Genomic DNA, 19,485 nt, shown 5'->3' with positions numbered 1-19,485 from the left:
AGGATGAGAAAGTTGGCAACCACATGCAATTATGGAGCGCTTCTCGATGAAATGCTCTGAGACAGGCTGGTCATAGGAGTAGTAGGCAACAGCATCCGTGCTCGTCTGCTGCGTGAGTCGTTACTGACATTGCAGAAAGCCATAGACATATGCCGCAGCAGTGAACAGGCAGCGATCCACCTTCAGCACACTTTGTGAAAAACAAGCAGCGGACACAGAAATCTGGAAAAGCCAGCAAGCCTCCGAACATGAATTGCAAATACTGTGGCAAATCACACAGCAAAGGCAAGTGCCCAGCCTACGGGACAACCTGCTCTAAGTGCCAAAAACGCAACAACTATGCGCAGGTTTGCCAGTCATCGGGCAAAGACCGCACCAAACGTCAGCCACAGAAATCCACACAGAAGCTCCACCAAATGGATGGAGACGAAAGTGGCAGCGACGAAAGCATCTATACAGTGCAGTCAAAGCCCAAGCAGCAATACTCTGTTGAGCTAGCAGTGGAGACGCCAACAAGGGATCTGACAAAGACCATCAGATTTCAGCTAGACTCTGGTGCAACTTGCAGCACCATGAAGCTGACAGACTACAAGCAGCTCAGTGACACGCCTCCGGTGCCATCAAAGACTAAACTGAAACTGTACAATGGCACAATAATTCATCCTGTTGGAGCTGCCAGCTTGAGATGCCAGATCAAAGGGGTCACCAGGAAAATCCACTTCGAGATCGTGAAGGATGTCCCCTCATCTCTGCTGTCAGGTCAAGCAGCAGAAGCTCTGGGACTAATGCAGTACGCACTGGAGTGCTTAGTGCATGCAGTGACAGAGTCACCGACTCAAACCAAGGAACAGGTCCTCATTGAGTACAAAGACGTATTCACTGGCCTTGGTCGGCTACCAGGTCACTACCACATAGACATTGATCACAGTGTCTCTCCAACGCAGAACATCAGGCGCAGAGTACCCATCCCGGTGCGGGCAGAGCTGAAACGAAAGCTAGACAGCATGACAGCCCAAGGCACCATTGCCCGGGTGACTGAGCCTACCAAGTGGATCCACAACATGGTAGTCGTCAGAAAGCCAAACAAAATCAGGGTATGCTTGGATCCACACGGCCTGAAAAAGGCCATTAAGCACAACCATTACCCCATTCCCACCGTAGACGAAGTAGCCCCGAGACTGAAGAACGCCAAGCTCTTGTCGGTGGTAGATGCCAAGGACGGTTTTCTTCAAGTCGTCCTTGACGAGCCCTCCAGTTATCTGACAACATTTTGGACGCCTTACGGGCGTTACCGCTGGTTGAGGATGCCCTTTGGTATCTCATCAGCACCGGAAGAATTTCAGCGCAGGCTCCATGAGTGCCTGGAAGGCCTGGAAAACATCGCAGTGATTGCAGATGACATCCTCGTCTACGGCTCAGGAGAAACGCAGGCTGAAGCAGAAGCCTCACACGACGCTGCATTCACCGCTCTTCTTTCGAGATGCAGAGAGCGGAATCTGAAGCTGAACGCAGCCAAGCTACGGTACAAGCTACCCAGTGTCACATACATGGGACACGTCTTCAGCTCAGACGGACCCTCCAGACCCGGAGAAAATCAAGGCCATACTCGACATGCCTCGCCCTACAGACGACCAGGAAGTGCTGAGACTCATCGGAGTGGTAACCTATCTGGCTAAATTCTTGCCAGAACTGAGCACAGTATGCGAGCCACTCGGACGTCTCACCGACAAGGACGTCATATTTGACTGATTGACACATCATGACGAGGCCCTGGACAAGATCAAGAAGCTCATCACTTAAGCACCAGTACTGAGCTACTATGATGTCAACCAAGACATCGCAATCGAGTGTGATAGCTCCGAGGTTGGGCTAGGAGCCGTCATCACACAAAATGGCCGCCCAGTCGCGTACGCCTCACGAGCACTTTCTGCCACAGAACGCAACTATGCTCAAATAGAAAAAGAGTGTTTGGCAATCGTATTCGCCACACAGCGCTTTGAGCAATACATCCTAGGCCGCGACAAAGTGCTCGTGCTCACCGACCACAAACCTCTGATGAACATCTTCAGAAAGCCAATCTTGATGAGCCCGTCTACAACGAATGCGACTCCGCCTACAGAAGTACTCACTACACGTAGAGTACAAGCAGGGTTTGCGAATGTACTTGAGCGATACACTGTCGCGAGCATTGTTGCCAACACGACAAGTCACAGATCAGACACCAGACTCTCTGATCTTCTCCGTCACTCAGGAGCAAAAGCTCAACATGGAGTTGGAAAACATGGAACCAACCATCTTCGTCACATACGAGCGTCTGCAGAGAGTCAAAAAGGCAACCCTCGCTGACCAAACCCTACAAACGCTGATGCAGGTCATCCAAGCAGGCTGGCCAGGGGACAAGGCTCAAGTTCCCTAGTGTATCAGGGAATACTGTCCATACAGAGATGAGCTGTCAACACAAAATGGGCTCATCTTTCGCGGAACGCGTATTGTAATCCCAACAGCTCTCCGTGCAGACATGACAGCAAGGGCACATGCATCTCACATGGGCGTGCAGTACACCACCAACACTGCACGAGACATAATGTACTGGCCACGTATGCACACAGAACTGGTGGAGGCAGTCCAACGCTGCGCAATCTGCCAGGAGTCACAACCAGCTCTCCCCAAGGAACCCCTCATGACACACCCAGTACCCAAAAAACCGTGGCAACTAGTTGCGAGTGACTGTTTTGAGGTCAATGGACAAAACTACTGCGTACTAGTAGACCTCTACTCAGAATACATCGACTTGCGCGCCCTGGAAGACGTTACTTCCGAATCGCTAATCAAGGAACTGAAGCCAGTGTTTGCCACCCACGGCATTCCTCACACCTTGATCACAGATAACGGATCAAACTACGTGTCAACACTTTGTGCGAATGACTGGGACTTTGAACACACTACCTCAAGCCCCTACTACTCCAAATCCAACGGAAAAGCAGAGTCCGCGGTCAAAATCGCCAAGGGACTTGTGACCAAAGCTGCCAAAGACAAAAGTGACGTGTGGAAGGCTATCCTTGAATGGAGGAACACCACTACTCCGGGAATGTCCAGCTCTCCGGCACAGCGCTTAATGTCTCGACGAACGCGCTCATTCCTCCCTTGCAAGAGCTCACTGTACAAGCCCCGGCACCGAGTAGAGGCCGTCACCGAGCAAGTCGTGACCAAAAGACAGACAGCTAAACTGTATCACGACCGCACTGCCAAAAGCCTCCCTGATCTGGTTGTCGGACAGCTAGTTCGCGCCAAAACTCGACCCAAGGTTGAAGGCTCCCCATGGACCCCGGGAGTGATAAAAGCCAAAGTTGCGCCACGCAGCTACATCGTAGAAGTCGGTAGCAACTGCTACAGACGCAACCGCGTTCACCTCAGAGACAGTCGGGAAAACGCTAAACAACCTACAACACCAGTCACATGCGTGAGTGAACCTCAGCTCATGCAGCAACCAGCTAGCACCGAGCCACCCAACTCGAGTGCCGCCATTCCGGTCGCTAAGGCACAAGATGTGCCTTCCACTCCGACAGACAAACCTCCAGGACTGAACACCAACGCTACCATCACCAGATCCGGTCGCATTTCCAGACCACCAAAGAGTTTTTCGAGTCATAAATCTGACTTTGGGACACTCACCCACAAAGCCTTAGGGCCATAGGCCAACACTTAGTTTAGATAGACTACACTTGCATGCAGTTTATTGGTTTAAGTTGCTTTTACTAAGTTGTTCTTAAACTAACCTTATTTATACTAAGTAGTGTTAAAGGTTTAGAGCTGTACCAAATACGTTCTAGTGTTAAAGCGTTCATAATGTTTGCTGAGTTATTCACAAAAGTTTAGCGTTCGTGATCACCACTGTAACAGACCACAGTTTACACTCAGTCTCAAGTGAAAGTTCAGCAACAACAAAAGACTGTTCCTTATCTTAAGGAAAGGGGATGTTATGGAGTGGCATTACTCGGCCACCGTATCCATATTCTATGATGTTATTACGGGCTGTTAATAAACGTCTCTCAGTGAATGCTACACTTGAGTCCTGCCGTCTTTAGAACAGTTCCACAAAACCTACTGCCCGTCCTAGACTGAACTGGTCTACAATGGCTTCAGATAGAGAACTTGCATCTTCTATTGGGGACCGTATCACCCATGAGTGGTCCTCATTGTGCCCTGACGACCAATCTTATGGCCCCTTCGTCAAAGTGTGTGAGAGTGTTGGGAAGTCTCTCCTTCCATCACAAACCAAACGACCACCTAGCATTGCATCATCGACACCAGTCAATGTAGCTCGAACAAAGGTACTCACCTCCTTACCAACCAATCTTCCTGCTGCTCAATCCAACCTCAGTAGTGTGTATGACGAGCAAGAAGACCTCAGAGTCAACAACATCCTCAGTGCTTTTGATGAGTGGGAATCGACCAACTCCATCCAAAATGCCTGGGCACTGGTGAAACAGCTCTCTGGTAAACGACCAAACACCGTTTTCATTCAAGGTGATGATCGACTTGCCTCTTGGAAATCCCTTTTTGAGAAGCTTCTCAGCTCTGATAATGCCTCCAATGACCCAGTCTCCATCGATCCCGTCTTTGATCCAAACCCTAACATCCCAACTGGCAAATTCTCCAAAGCCGAGGTCAACATAGCCATTAAACAAATGAAGCTTGGCAAGGCTCCTGTCTGGACAACATACCTATTGAAGTTTGGAGGCTTCCTAAACTTAAGAAATATCTCACAAGGTTCTGCAATGCAACCCTAGAAGGCAACCGCCCTCCAGAATGGGGCTTTTCCGGCATCGTCCCAGTTCCAAAGAAAGGGGACCTCACCATCCCAGACAACTACCGGGGAATCAGCCTCTCTCAAACTGCTGCCGAGGTATACAATCGACTACTTCTGAATCGCATTCGTCCGGAAGTTGAGAAGATGCTCCGTCCCAATCAAAGTGGCTTTCGGCCTCTACGTTCAACCTCATTTCAAATCCTTGCCCTCAGGCGCCTTATTGAGGAAATTCGTAACCACCAGAAGGAAGCTGCCATCATTTTCATCGATTTCTGTAAAGCATTTGACTCTGTTGACAGACCAACAATGTTTAAGATCCTGCATGCTTACGGTATCCCGGAGGAGTCCACTAATGCCATCAAAATTTTGTATGAAGATACAAGTGCTGTTGTTCTCACTCCCGAAGGTGAATCAGATTCGTTCTCGATCAACACTGGAGTTCTTCAAGGTGATCCTCTCGCCCCGTACCTATTCATCATAGTTCTGGATTATGCCCTACGGACAGCGTTAAGTGTAACCGATGGTCTCACCCTCTCACGCCGTAGGAGTAGTAGACACCCTGCCCAATATCTATCCGACCTAGATTATGCAGATGACATTAGTCTGCTTGCAGACACCCTCCTTGATGCCGAATCTCTCCTCCATCAAGTAGGAGCTTGCTGCAAGTCCGTTGGTCTCTCTCTTAACGCAAAGAAGACTAAGTACATGTACATGGCCATCAACCCATCAACCTCTGATGACGTCACTGCACTAGATGGCAGTAAGCTCCATAAAGTTGATGACTTCAAGTATCTGGGCTCCTACACCAACACAGCTCATGACATCGAGTGTAGAAAAGCTCAAGCTTGGTCTGCTCTGTTCTCACTGACCAAAGTATGGAGATCCTCGATCTCCAAGACCACCAAACTTAAGATCTTCAAGACCTCAGTAGAATCCATCCTCCTGTACGGTTGCGAGTCCTGGACCCTGACCAAACAGATCTCTGCGTCCATTGATGGCACCTATACACGGATGTTGCGGGCTGTTCAGAACGTTTCTTGGCAACAACATCTCCCTAACTCTGTTTTGTATGGTGCCCTTCCCCCTATCTCCACCACTATCAGACAGCGTCGCCTTCGGCTAGCCGGTCACGTTTATCGACATAATGAGCCAGCTAGTCAAGTTCTCCTCTGGAATTCTGAAGCCCCTCGACGAAAAGGTCGTCCCAACATGACCCTGAAAACATCCATCGAGCTAGAAACTGGTCTGAGTGGTCCATCTCTTTCCAACACTTTGCTCGACAGGGACAGTTGGGCCCAACTTATCAAGTCATCATGACAATGAATGAATGAAAGAAGAAGAAGAATAGATATTGTGGCGTCCGTGCCGGTCGGCCACCAGAGGGCACCAGCGCGGTTCCACGGTGGAGCCGCGCAGTGGAGCCCCTGGTGGCCGGCCGGGGAGGCCCGTTCTTCCGGGCGGCGCATGCGCAGTAGTATTGTCGTTGCCTCGTTGCTGAAGAGAATAGTTGTGTTTTGCGGTGTACGTTTTTGTGAGGAATAAACTGCCTAGAACCAGCAGAAACGAGTATACCTGTGTTGGAGTCCTTTTTGAGTGCGTGTGAGGAACCCCAGAATTGTTCTACGCTACATTGGTGGCAGCGGCGGCACGCAGAAGGCGGAAAAACAGGTGAATTTTTCAGATATTTTCTGCAATGAATTCAGGAGATCACGGAAGTCTGGCACCTAACTCGCCAAACGGCGAGGAGGCAGGCTGGAGTGCAGGCTCACGGAGTGGGGGCCCGTCTAGTGGATCGGCCGGCAGTACCTTCGTCACGGTGGACGAGTTGGAATCCTTTTTGCGGGATAGTCCGGGGAATTTTGGTGGGAGGAAAGGGAAAACAAGGGGGTTTCTGGGGACGGATTTTCTCATGAGGGAGGATGTGGGGAATAGTAAAGTGGAATTTCGGGACTTGGGCGGAGGGTTTATTCATTGCAGAACGTCTACCCCTGCGGGGGCGGGTGTGCTCATTACCATAAATCATCAATGACTGGTACCCTGTCCCACGAGGGGCCGCCCCGTGCTGTAGACGCTGGCGCAGCAGACGTTTCGTTCCATTCGGAACGATCCCGAGCTGTGCTGGTTGATGCAGCGGGGGCGGGGTTTCGTCCTGGGGCAACCCGCAATCCCTACGCTCATGAAAATAGTGCTAGGCCCTACATGGAAGCGCCACTTGGTGCTTACATGGATACGACTGGTGAGGCCCCCCATTCGGGGCGCCCCCAGGCTGGATTTGCCCATATAGCGGGGGCAGGAAACGGTCCGAGCACGCATCAGGGGGCACAACCGGACGCGGATCTCCCCCAGCAGTACTTTCGTCCCCACTGTCGCAGTACAGCGAGTCCTGACATCCACTCGGAGCAGGCCCGCACTGCACGACTCTATGGGGCGGAGCCGACAGAGTTGCTCCGCACGGGAGTTTATGGGGCGGAGCCGACAGAGTTGCTCCGCACACGAGTCAATGGACGGGAGCCCGTAGAGTTGCTCCGCACACGAGTCAATGGTGCGGAGCCAACAGAGTCGCTCCGCACGGACGTCTATGGCGCAGAGCCGGCAGGGTTGCTCCGCACGGACGTCTATGGCGCGGAGCCGGCAAGGTTGCTCCGCACAGGAGTCAATTGGGCAAAGCTGCTCCGCACACAAGTCAATGGTGCGGAACCGACGAGGTTGCTCCGCACGGGAGTTTATGGGGCGGAGCCGACAGAGTTGCTCCGCACACAAGTCAATGGAGTGGATACTGTGGAGTTGCTCCGCACACGAGTCAATGGACGAGAGTCCATAGAGTTGCTCTGCACACGAGTCAATGAGGCGGAGCCGACAGAGTTGCTCCGCACGGACGTCTATGGCGCGGAGCTTGCAAGGCTGCTCCACACGGGAGTCAATGGGGCAGAGCTGCTCCGCACACAAGTCAATGGTGCGGAGCCGACGAGGTTGCTCCGCACGGGAGTTTATGGGGCGGAGCCGACAGAATTGCTCCGCACATGAGTCAATGGAGTGGAACCCGTGGAGTTGCTCCGCCCGTGAGTCAATGGGGCTCCGCACACGAGTCAATGGACGAGAGTCCGTAAAGTTGCTCTGCACACGAGTCTATGGCGCGGAGCCGGCAGGGTTGCTCCGCACGGACGTCTATGGCGCGGAGCCGGCAGGGTTGCTCCGCACGGACGTCTATGGCGCGGAGCCGGCAAGGTTGCTCCGCACGGGAGTCAATGGGGCAGAGCTGCTCCGCACATAAGTTAATGGTGCGGAACCCACGAGGTTGCTCCGCACGGGAGTCAATTGGGCAGAGTTGCTCCGCACACAAGCCAATGGGGCGGAGCCGGCACGGTTGCTCCGCACACAATCCAACGGAGCGGAGCCGACCCGGCTGCTCGGCCGTACACCACTGCAGTTGGGAGATCCCCTGGGACGTCACCACCCGGTGCTCCCGGGGAAGACCCGGTTTCTGCCAATGTTTGGGCGGCCCCTAAACAGGCGGGGGGGGGGGCGCTCCCCAAGTGCCAGTCAAGCGGGGGACTACAACGCCTGATCACTTCAGGCCAGGGGGTCGGAGACTACTGATGCTCCCCAACAAGTTTGATGGGATCTCGTCATGGTCGGATTACTTGAGCCATTTCGAGAGCGTTGCAGCAGTCAATCAGTGGGGCGAGGCGGAGAAGGCGATGTTCCTTGCATCTCACCTAAAGGGCACCGGCTCAGGAGGCATTGGCGGATATGGTACCGAGAACGCGGAAGGAATATTCCTCCATTTTGGAAAACTTTGAGCAGCAGTTCCGGGTGACAGCACAGATTCCGCTATATCGGGCTCAGTTGTCTATGCGTACGAGGGGCCGAGACGAGTCACTCAGTAGCCTAGGACAATCCATCCGACGGTTGGTGTTAAAGAGCTACCCGAAGCTGCCCACACAGGCCCGTGAGGGTTTGGCGGTCGAGGCTTTCCGCAATGCCCTGCAAGAGGAACAGCTGCAGCGTCACATCTTCTCCAGGAAAGTGACGACTTTGATCGAAGCAGTCACTCTGGCGACCGAAATGGAAGCATTTCTCGAGTCGCAAGCGCAAAACAGAAAAGGGAAACCGATGGCTAGGGACGTGAGGTCGGTAGCCCAGCCTCCTCCAACCCCTGCCGAGGAACCTGCCGAGGAACCCAAATCGGCTGCCTGGGCCGTGTACACACCAGGTGCGCAGGTGGAGTGACATGGGTGCCACGAATTTGGACACATCAGGCGGTACTGCCCTCATCAGAAACGGCAGTCTGTTTCTTCCAACCACGACCACAGAAAGAGGAAATACCGAGACTTCCTGTTCCGGAGCCGGCTGTTCGGGCCAGGCCAGCCTCGGGTGGGACGTCTCAGGCGAATTACATGGCGGGGAGGATCACGGGGAAACCAGTGCGTTGCCTCCTAGACACTGGAGCAACAGTGAGTCTGATCTCGGAGCGAATCTACAACGCTTGGCCCGGTACCAAGAGACCGAACCTCCTTCCGTCATCTCCAGCTCTGAGGATGCCGGACGGCAGCCCCATGCCGACAAGAGGGGGGGGGGCAACTTCGACCTACAAGTGGGGGATCTGCGCGCAAACCACACCTTTACCGTGGCCGATATCGAGCCAGACGTGATACTCGGAATTGATTTCTTGTCAAAGTATCACTGCAAATGGCGATGGGGAGACAACGCTGTCATCATTAACGGGAAGGCAGTCCCCTTGGGAGGTGTTACGCAACAAACCCATGGTGGCGAGAGTGCAGGTGACGGAGAACATGATAATCCCAGCTGGTCACGAGGCGATCCTCACGGGGGAGATAAAGACTGAACCACGGATGGGAGTCGGGATGGTTTACCCCAGCTTGGAGGCTACGGACAATTGCCGGACTGACCGTGTAACGGTCTACAAAGGCAGCCGCTTGGCTCTCTTCTCACCGATGGAGGGTCTGGATGTGATCGAGCTGGAGGACGGGCAACAAGGATCTGCCGTCAACCACCTCCCTTTGGGTGACACCGGACAGAGGACGGATGCACAGAGAGAGGTACCGCCCCATCTGCATGACCTCCTGGAGCGAGGAGCCGCGAACCTTGACCTTCCCGACTGGCTGAATTGCTGACGGAATTCGCTGAAGCATTCACTGGCCCGGACGGCAAACTTGGTCAGACCGAACTGACCCGACACACAATAAATACAGGGACAGCAACGCCTAAACGTCAACCGCCGAGGAGATTGCTGATACATAAACGGCGAGATGCCAACCGGCAGGTAAAACAGATGCTGCAGGATGGCGTGGTCGAGCCCTCCCACAGCCCTTGGTCATCCCCGTAGGTGCTGGTCCAGAAGAAGGATTGGTCTGTCCGGTTCTGCGTCGACTACCGGAAAGTCAATGAGGTGACGATGAAGGACGCCTACCCCATCCACAGAATCGAGGACAACCTTGACGCTGGTTAAGTGGTTAAGCACCCTTGATCTGGCCAGTGGCTACTGGCAAGTCGGCATGGACCAGGGTGACCGGGAGAAAACGGCTTTTGGGATGCAGAACGGCCTGTACCAGTTCACCGTTATGCCCTGTGTTGAGGGGGTTGCAGTGGCAGGTGGCGGTAGTCTACCTGGATGACGTGATCGTGTGGGGGCCAGACTTCGAGGAACACCACAAGCGGCTGACCACGGTCCTTGAGCGATTCCGAGCAACCTTCTTGGGTCACCTCGTGTCGGCCGAGGGAGTAAGGACGGATCCGGAAAAGGTCGCAGCCATCAGGAACTGGCCGCAACCAGCAAACCTGACTCAAGTACCGAGTTTCCTAGGCCTTGCGTCCTACTACAGGCGCTTCATTGCGAACTTCGCCGAGATTGCTCGCCCCCTCCATGCCCTTACCACCAAGAGCCAAAGGGCGTTCTCCTGGTCGAGTGCTTGCCAGTCAGCATTGGAGCACCTCAAGGACGCATTGACCACCGCACCCGTGTTGTTCTACCCGAATACGGAGCGCCGCTACGTCCTGGACACAGATGCCAGCTACTGCACCATCGGAGCAGTGCTGTCGCAGGAGGGGTGAACGATGGTGAACGAGTGGTCGCCTATGGCAGCCGTACCCTGTCTAAGGCCGAACGCAACTACTGTACCACTCGGAGAGAGTTGCTGGCCGTGGTCCATTTCGTTCACTATTTCAAACACTGCCTTCTTGGTAAACGGTTCCTGCTCCGAACGGATCACGGATCGCTGCGATGACTGTTCAACTTCCGCGAACCCGAGGGGCAGACGGCCAGGTGGATTCAGAGGCTGAGGTGCTACGAGTTCGATGTGGACTTGTAGCTGAGCCAGTCGCGCGATGCTGGGAAGACGCAACCAGGGCAGGTGCAGGTGGGAGCCATTACGGGGGCTGGGCAGGAAGAAGCCACCACCACGGAAGGGCTCCTGGAAGCCTGGGACCAGGAAGCACTCAAACAGGAACAACGTAGTGACCCAGAGCTGGACAAGATCGTGCAGTGGCTGGAAGACGGGGTCCCCAAACCCAGCTTGCGGGACGTCTCGGCGCTGGGTGAAGGCCTGAAGTACTGGTGGGCTAAGTGGGAGACGCTACGGCTCTCCCAGGGCATATTGCAGGTGAAGTGGGAGCAGCCCAATAACGAACCGCCGGTATGGAAGGTCGTGGTACCATGGGTGAAAGTCGACGACGTCTTGCGACTCGCGCATGACAATAGGACTTCAGGACATTCGGGGATTACCCGGAACGTCGCAAAGAAGTCACCTCCTCGAACCCTCAAGGCCCCACAACAGTACCTGGTAGGGGCTCCGATGGAGCGCCTCGCAATCGACCTCACGGGTCGATTTCCGAGGACAAGGACAGGGAATTCTAGCATCATGGTGGTGGCCGACTATTTTACGAAGTGGGTGGAGGAGTTTCCGATCCCGGACCAGACCGCTCAGACTGTCGTCAGAGTCCTCGTCGAACAGGTCATCACCCGGTTTGGAGCTCCCCTCGAGATCCACACGGATCAAGGGAGCGAGTTCGAAGCCGAGCTCTTCCAGGGCACCTGTAAGCTGCTCGGCGTCCAAAAGACCCGCACCACGCCAACCCCAGTCCGACGGGATGGTGGAGCGGTTCAACCGCACAGTCAAAACGATGCTGAGCCTGTTTGTTCATGAGAACCAGGACGATTGGGACGAACACCTACCGTACGTGAGGATGGCGTACCGCTCCTCCCAGCACGACAGCACAAAATTCACGCCAAAAATGCTGATGTTCGGCCGAGAAGTGCGACTTCCATTGGACCTGGTGGTGGGCCAGCCGGAGAAACCAAAGGCAGGCGCACCAGAGCACAAATATGTGGAGGGGTTGAGGACAAAGATAGAGCGCGCCCACGAGTTTGCCCGTCATCATCTGCGGAAGAGTCAGACATATCAAAAGCGACATTACGATCGTTGAGAAGAAAGTGCCAGCTATAGACCTGGCCAACCTGTGTGGTTGTATACCCCCTCCAAGAAAGTGGGTCGCACGCCCAAGTTGCAGTGCTGGTGGGACACAGAAGATCGATGATGTCACGTTCCGCGTGCAAAAATCCCCTCGAGCCAAAGCCAAGGTGGTTTATTCCAACCGGCTTAAGCCGTATCTGTGCGACGCCGAAGTGGACTGGTGGAGGCGCGTAGCGCAGAACCTGCCAAAAGGGGGACCGCCACCAACCCAAGACCAGGAGGTGACGCTACCACCGAGTCCGTCAACTGACACTACCCGGGAGGACCCGCCGGCCGGGGTGGGTTGTCAGTTAGCCGAGGAGGGACCACTACCAGTTCAGACGGGGAAGGGGACACTGCCACCGGAGACAACGGCGGCTGCTGCCCCAGAAGGACCGGGCAGCGAGGACGCCGGATCCGATGCTGAATTGGCCGAGCCCGAAGGGGGACAGCCCTCTTCACCACCATCGGCGCTGGCTCCTGGGAGAGTCACCCTGGGTGGCCAGAAGATAATCCGACAAAGCCGTTATTGCCAACAAATAACCAAATGCTCTTCTTGTTCTTCCCCCTGCAGGATGGACCCGGCCCCGATTCATTGCCCGCACTGTGACCAGACGGTCGTGAGGAAGAGGAACTTAAAGGGGCACCTAAACACCGCGTGAGTGGCGCTCCAACCGGAGCGCCCATACCCCTGCCAGAGAGGATGCGGAGTTCGGTTTTTAGGGCCGATGTCCGCGCCAGACACCACCGGTTCTGCCAAGGAGACAGCGTGGCCGTGGTGATGGCAGAGGCCGATGCGCTGGAGGTGCACGCCAGTGACGACGACATGGGACAGGCCCCGTCCCCGCCTCATCTCTCCCGGCAGGGGACCCCATACCCACCTCCATTCGTACGGTGTGGTCCGGCAGGACGGTCTCCGTCGCCGCCGCCACTAAGAAGACGGGTAAGTCCAGAGTCGTCAGGGGGGCCGGGGGGCCACGACCACCCGGAGCGGTCCTCCCGGCCTTCCCGCCCTGAACAGAGCAGGTCGCCTGGTCGGCGGAGTCGGGACCGGGCTGAGCGACCCTGCCAGCCACCACCCTGGCGGAGTCCCGACCGGCGGATTCCCTGGAGCCGTGCCCAGGGCAGGCGTCCTCGCTTCAGCAGGGCAGCGGAAGCAAGCCCTAGTCGCCCCCAGCCGACACAGGCGGAGGGCGGAATGCAGACGGAACCCCCGATGTCCCCTGAGGTTCCGGTCCAACCGTGGAATGGCCAGCGGAGGGTTCTGCCGGCCGGGTCTCGGGTGAGCCTTCCGGACGGGACCTCGCTGCGACTGGAGACGGCCGGCGCCCTCCACCCGGACGACACCACCAGGGAGGCCGCCACGCACATGCTGGAACCCCTGTGCGAGCATGCGCGGGACGAATGGCGGCTCGAAAGGACAGTCCATGGAGCAAATGAGGTCGGCCACTGGCTGATGCGGACACGGGTGGTCCACACCTATGAAGTGCCTGAGCGTCTCCTGCAGACGTACCAGGGACAGCAGTACGGCAAGCACTTCGTAGATCCCTCCGCGTCCGCTCAACCTTCTCTGGGAGGAATGCTGCCCCCTGGAACGCCTCCGCCCCCGCGCTACCCCGATGGCGTCCCCCGAGAGTTCTGGGAGCAGCTGTTCCGGCAAACGGAGTTCCAGCGCCGGCCGCCACCCACCAACTAAACCTTAGACTTGTTCTTTGATTTCTTGTTCTTTCCTTGCCATTTTTGCATTTATTTATTTTTTTTAATGCTGTAGTAATTTTGTTGTGTCATGCGCCTCCGGGCCGGGTCTTTCTGGTTGTCCGGTTGCGGATGCCGGCGCTCTGTTTGGGGACAAACAAGGTCCTCAAAGGGGGCTTGTGGCGTCCGTGCCGGTCGGCCGCCAGAGGCACCAGCGCGGTTCCACGGTGGAGCCGCGCAGTGGAGCCCCTGGTGGCCGGCCGGGGAGGCCCGTTCTTCCGGGCGGCGCATGCGCAGTAGTATTGTTGTTGCCTCGTTGCTGAAGAGAATAGTTGTGTCTTGCGGTTTACGTTTTTGTGAGGAATAAACAGCCTAGAACCAGCAGAAACGAGTATACCTGTGTTGGAGTTCCGTTTGAGTGCGTGTGAGGAACCCCAGAATTGTTCTACGCTACAATATCGAGAATGTTAATATTGCTTTCGTTATCTTCGAAAGTTTAAGTAGTGCTTGACGGTAATGTAGTATTTGCCGCTGACCGATATATATAGCGCCCAGCGTGATTCTCGCCTCGGGCGGCCCGGGCCCAGTACGCACAATCCCCGGCCGTGACCGTCCGTTGCACGATGGTGTAGTGTGAAATCCGACTCCATGAATTATGGACTCATTGGTAGTATTGCGCATGCGTAAGTACGATGATATACTATTTTTAGGAATACATATAAGATAGAGGCCTGTCACGTGTGAGGAATTAAACAATTATAGGGAAAAGGAGTCCGATTTTCAAAGGAGTCGGATTTTCATATGACACCGGCGTAGCCCGGGAGTCAGCCACGGTAAAGCCAGGCGCGATTCAGCTCCGAGATTCGATCCGAAATTTGGTGGATGGTACCCGAGGCACATGGTTATTTTGGCACTCGTACGGAAAGGAGCCGTGCTGATTTCCTTCGACCTCGTGCGCACGGGACGAAAGAATTTTTTAAATGTTTATATTGGTTCGAAGTGCATTATCCGACCGGCCACCAGTGGTGAGCGACCGCCGAACCTTTACCGTTTTAACTAAAAGGCTGTCGGAACAGAACCCCCCCCCCCAAAAAAAAAGAGAGAAGAGTTTAACCTGATTTAAAAAAATGGAAAAATAAACTTAACTGGGCATTTGGTCATTTGCAGCCCCCTAAAAAGATTCGAATGGAAAATAGGTAGTTTTTTTTCCAGACCCTAACCACTTTGTCTTCATTTTAACTCCATTTTGGTCTTTAAAAAATCCAAAAATGAGTTTCTAGACTATAGGCCTGTATGAAATCGAGTCCAGCCGGCACCTAAAGGCTATTCCAGGTGAAAAAAAACCCGTATTTCAGAGATTCGTAGAGCAATTACTACATTTTGTACACCTCTGTCAGAAAAAAATGTAAAAAGAAAATATAACAAGTAAAATGAAGACAGTGGGTGGGGTCTGATAAAAACAGTCCAGTTAGAGGAAATCCAAAAATAATTGGTTGGTTTTGCAAAGATGTAAAGATAAGTTCTGCCAGCATGCTTTCATCTGAATAGGATGTTTTACAAACGTTTCCATTGCTATCCGCCTTGCATCCTTACTGTCATGGATGCCTGAGAACAAACTGATTATCAAAAATTAAAAAAAATGCCTAGTGCAGTGGTGAGCTGTCTACATACAGGGTGAGTAAAAAAGAAAACCCAAATGGTGCCCCATATGTTTAAAAGAAGTTCTGCATGTAGCACTTGCCAGATCTACGATATGAAAGCCAAATTAATAAGCTTTCTTTCAGTGAAAAAATCATTCATATCGCTCATGTACTTTTGCAGTTATGGAATTTTGAACACAAACATCCTTTGGGCACCATTTGGGTTTCTTTTCGTCCTTTTTTACTCACTGTGTAGGCTCGTTGCTATATGCACTTCATGCTGAATGGGAGTAGCGTTAGTGCACGAAAATGTACCCCGATATGCTTGTCTTTGATTCAGACAAATTTTAATTTTCTTTGAAAAATTGCTATTACCCATCTCCAAACTCCAACTCATTTTTCTGAACCTATTGGATAGAAGTTTGTAGTTTTGTTTCGAAAGTGATTCCTTAACTAAGGCCCGCGGGGTCAACTCGACGACGCAATTAAGCTTCGCCAATCGTCATGTTAATCTGTCATTGAAATGCATTCATTCTTCATTGAAATTGCTACAACACAAAAGTTATCGATTGGATACATCGGCCACTTTAAGAGTTTAATTACTCCATAAATTCAAATTACATTGGGCTCGAAGAAAACAAAATAAAAACCTTTTTTTTCAAGCAGATTGTAGTTTGTGTCTTAGAAATATAAATTAAAAAAGTGACTTTCTCACTTTTTGTTGAAGAGCACAGACAGTGCACCTATACAGCCTAACTGGTCATACTCCGTCGATTGGCTACTTGAAAACCTGCAATAAAATATCACTATGAATGAGTATTAAATGTATAAAACGTACCTTGCAAAATAAAGTGCGCAGTGGGATGACCAAGGCCTCCTCAGAATCTCAGTTTCCCCAAAAGGCGATCTCCAAACAACCTCCGGTACGGACGAGTAGTAGTCCGAATATCCTCGAGTTAAGACTAGCTGAAGTCCAGGTGCGCTCAAGTACAAACGAGCTGAGGTCCAAAAGTAAAGTGCGCAGTGGGATGACCAAGGCCTCCTCAGAATCTCAGTTGTCCCCAAAAGGCGATCTCCAAATAGCATCCGGTCCGGACGAGTGGTAGTCCGAATATCCTCGTGTTTAAACTAGCGAAAGTCCAGACGCGTTCAAGTACAAACGAGCTCGAGTCCGAAACTAAAGTGCGCAGTGGGATGACCAAGGCCTCCTCGGAGTCTCAGTTGTCCCAAAAGGCGATCTCCAAACAACCTCCGGTACGGACGAGTAGTAGTCCGAATATCCTCGAGTTAAGACTAGCTGAAGTCCAGGTGCGCTCAAGTACAAACGAGCTGAGGTCCAAAAGTAAAGTGCGCAGTGGGATGACCAAGGCCTCCTCAGAATCTCAGTTGTCCCCAAAAGGCGATCTCCAAATAGCATCCGGTCCGGACGAGTGGTAGTCCGAATATCCTCGTGTTTAAACTAGCGAAAGTCCAGACGCGTTCAAGTACAAACGAGCTCGAGTCCGAAACTAAAGTGCGCAGTGGGATGACCAAGGCCTCCTCGGAGTCTCAGTTGTCCCAAAAGGCGATCTCCAAATAGCATCCGGTCCGGACGAGTAGTAGTCCGAATATCCTCGGGTTTAAACTAGCGAAAGTCCAGACGCGCTCAAGTACAAACGAGCTCAAGTCCGAAAATAAAGTGCGCAATAGGGATGGCCAAAGCCTCCTCAGAGTCTCAGTTGTCCCAAAAAGGCGATCTCCAAATAGCATCCGGTCCGGACGAGTAGTAGTCCGAATATCCTCGGGTTTAAACTAGCGAAAGTCCAGACGCGCTCAAGTACAAACGAGCTCAAGTCCGAAAATAAAGTGCGCAGTAGGGATGACTAAAGCCTCTTCAGAGTCTCAGTTGTCCCAAAAGGCGATGTCCAGATAACATCTGGTCCGGACGAGTAGTAGTCCGAATATCCTCGGATGCACTGTAAACTAGCGAAAGTCCAGGCGCGCTCAAGTACAAACGAGCTCAAGTCCGAATGAGCTGGATCCAAAAACAAAAGGAGTCCAAAACGTGAACCTGACGTAATGACATAACGGCGTCAACTGCTGCAACACTACAGGTGCGTTCTCTTTTATCACCCTTGGACAGTGTGCGCTGTAGTGCCTATGACGTGATCTCCAACGTGATCTCCATGAATACTGTGATACCTTATACATCTAATAATGATTAATTTACCATTTGGTTGAAACATGTAATTTGTGGAAAAGCCTGAACCAGTGGGCTTCCGTTCATTCAATTTTACTAATCTACGTGGGCAGCGATCCCTAGGGCTAGGATGACATGATATGGCCACTCAAAGTTATATTTTTTTCTCCCATTTTTCATCCGGGACGCAACCAGCAATATCCAGCACATGCACAAAAAAAGTCCTACTTTTGATCATAAGTAACTCTCTTCAGGGACGTAAATTGGGGGGGGGGGGTATAAATCCCCCCCCCCCACACACACACACACACACACACACACACACGCGCGCATTTGCGTTACATACCAAGTGTGGACATTCCCTTGGTTTTGTGTAGTTAAGAAAAACCTTTGAAAAAAATATTTTACTCTCACTGTGAAAACTCTTTCAATCCAATTTTTTGTCTACGATTCCCTTTAGTGTTTCTCTTCATTTTGCCACGGATGAACCTAACCCCAAAATGCCTCTAAATGCCACAAATGGGGAGACACTGTGTTGACTTGCCCAAGTCCACACAACGCCGCCTCTAGCTGGTTTATGTGGACCTCTTTTGTTCGGAAGTCCACGCAGTGAATGTAATGCCTAGCCACACACACAGTCGTTTTTTGCTATGCTTCCGAGTATTGGCTTTGTGTTTTCCTTTGTTCCCTGATCTAAACCTTTCCCATAGACTTAGTGCACAAACCTGCGTTCGAGGACAATAGGCACCGTCGTTCGAGGATGAATGGGCCCTTTGTGCTCCATTTGGTGTCTGTCCTTGAGCGTAATACAATACAGGAACACACACACACACGCACACATTTTTTGACCAGGGGAGATGGGCTGTTGGATCATCCTCCCACTTTTTCGTGGTGAGTAACGAAAAAGACGGATTTCGAGGTATTTGTTTTACTTCCCAACAGCAAAAATGTATTCAGCTTTGATGTAAGATTAAGGGTCGTAAGTATATACATGTATAAGGTGTACATCGGTATAATGACCAGCGCCCACTAGTGTCATGTGATGTCCAGCATCCCCCCTTTGAATTTCCAAGGCCGAGCAATTTTTTTGATTTTAGTCATCCCCAGATTTGCGCCACTGACTTACGTTGTTTACCAATGGCATTAAATAAAAAATTGAGGTTATGTTTACAAGGCATAACAAACTTCATGGAGCGACTTTGTGCAAGAGGATGAGATTTAGACGCAATACGAATATAATACTCACTTTCAGAATGTGCCACTTTCGACTTGGTGTCACCCAATGTCGATACAGCGCTGAAGACGGTGGCGGAAGGTGCGTGCGGCGGCCGAAAGCTTTTGAAGGAATGCAGGATCACCCATGATGTCATTGCAAACCTCCCCGGTCGTTAACTTTGCCGCAACACGTAGTATTTATGACCAATAGGGATATACGGGGTGGTTCAAAATGAAGAAAATCCACATTTGACATCAATTGTCACTTATTTTTATAACATATTTAAACCGTTTGATTGGTAGCTATAAAAGTTCTTGCCTTGAACCCTAAAAGGGCCAGGTTGTTTTTACCATCTCTCAGCCGGGCGGGGGGGGGGGGGAGCGGATTCCGCCCTGCTCCAAGTTTTCGGCCATCATGGGAAAATTATACGTTTCCACGGCGCGTAGCGCCGGAAATTTTTTTCGATGCGCGGCAAC

The 19,485-nt window shown here is 52.4% G+C and overlaps 3 protein-coding genes across 3 annotated transcripts; all 3 read left to right on the top strand.

Annotated features, from left to right (window-relative positions):
* Nucleotides 1-248: 248 nt before the first annotated feature.
* LOC119727842 (uncharacterized protein K02A2.6-like) lies at nucleotides 249-1,676 on the top strand. The gene has a single exon (XM_038199915.1). The coding sequence runs from the start codon at nucleotides 249-251 to the stop codon at nucleotides 1,674-1,676; it is 1,428 nt and encodes a 475-aa protein (XP_038055843.1).
* Nucleotides 1,677-2,518: 842 nt separating this feature from the next.
* On the top strand, nucleotides 2,519-3,694 carry LOC119727841 (uncharacterized protein K02A2.6-like). Its single transcript, XM_038199914.1, has one exon. It carries the CDS (start codon nucleotides 2,519-2,521, stop codon nucleotides 3,692-3,694), a length of 1,176 nt encoding a protein of 391 aa, XP_038055842.1.
* Nucleotides 3,695-12,982: 9,288 nt separating this feature from the next.
* On the top strand, nucleotides 12,983-13,975 carry LOC119727840 (formin-like protein 5). Its single transcript, XM_038199912.1, has one exon. It carries the CDS (start codon nucleotides 12,983-12,985, stop codon nucleotides 13,973-13,975), a length of 993 nt encoding a protein of 330 aa, XP_038055840.1.
* Nucleotides 13,976-19,485: the final 5,510 nt, after the last annotated feature.

This window comes from Patiria miniata, unplaced genomic scaffold (genome assembly GCF_015706575.1).
Source record: "Patiria miniata isolate m_02_andy unplaced genomic scaffold, ASM1570657v1 HiC_scaffold_20, whole genome shotgun sequence".
In the NCBI taxonomy this organism is placed as follows: Eukaryota; Metazoa; Echinodermata; class Asteroidea; order Valvatida; family Asterinidae; genus Patiria; species Patiria miniata.
The sequence above is the reverse complement of the archived record's forward strand: the minus strand, read 5'-3'. Positions and strand labels throughout refer to the sequence as shown.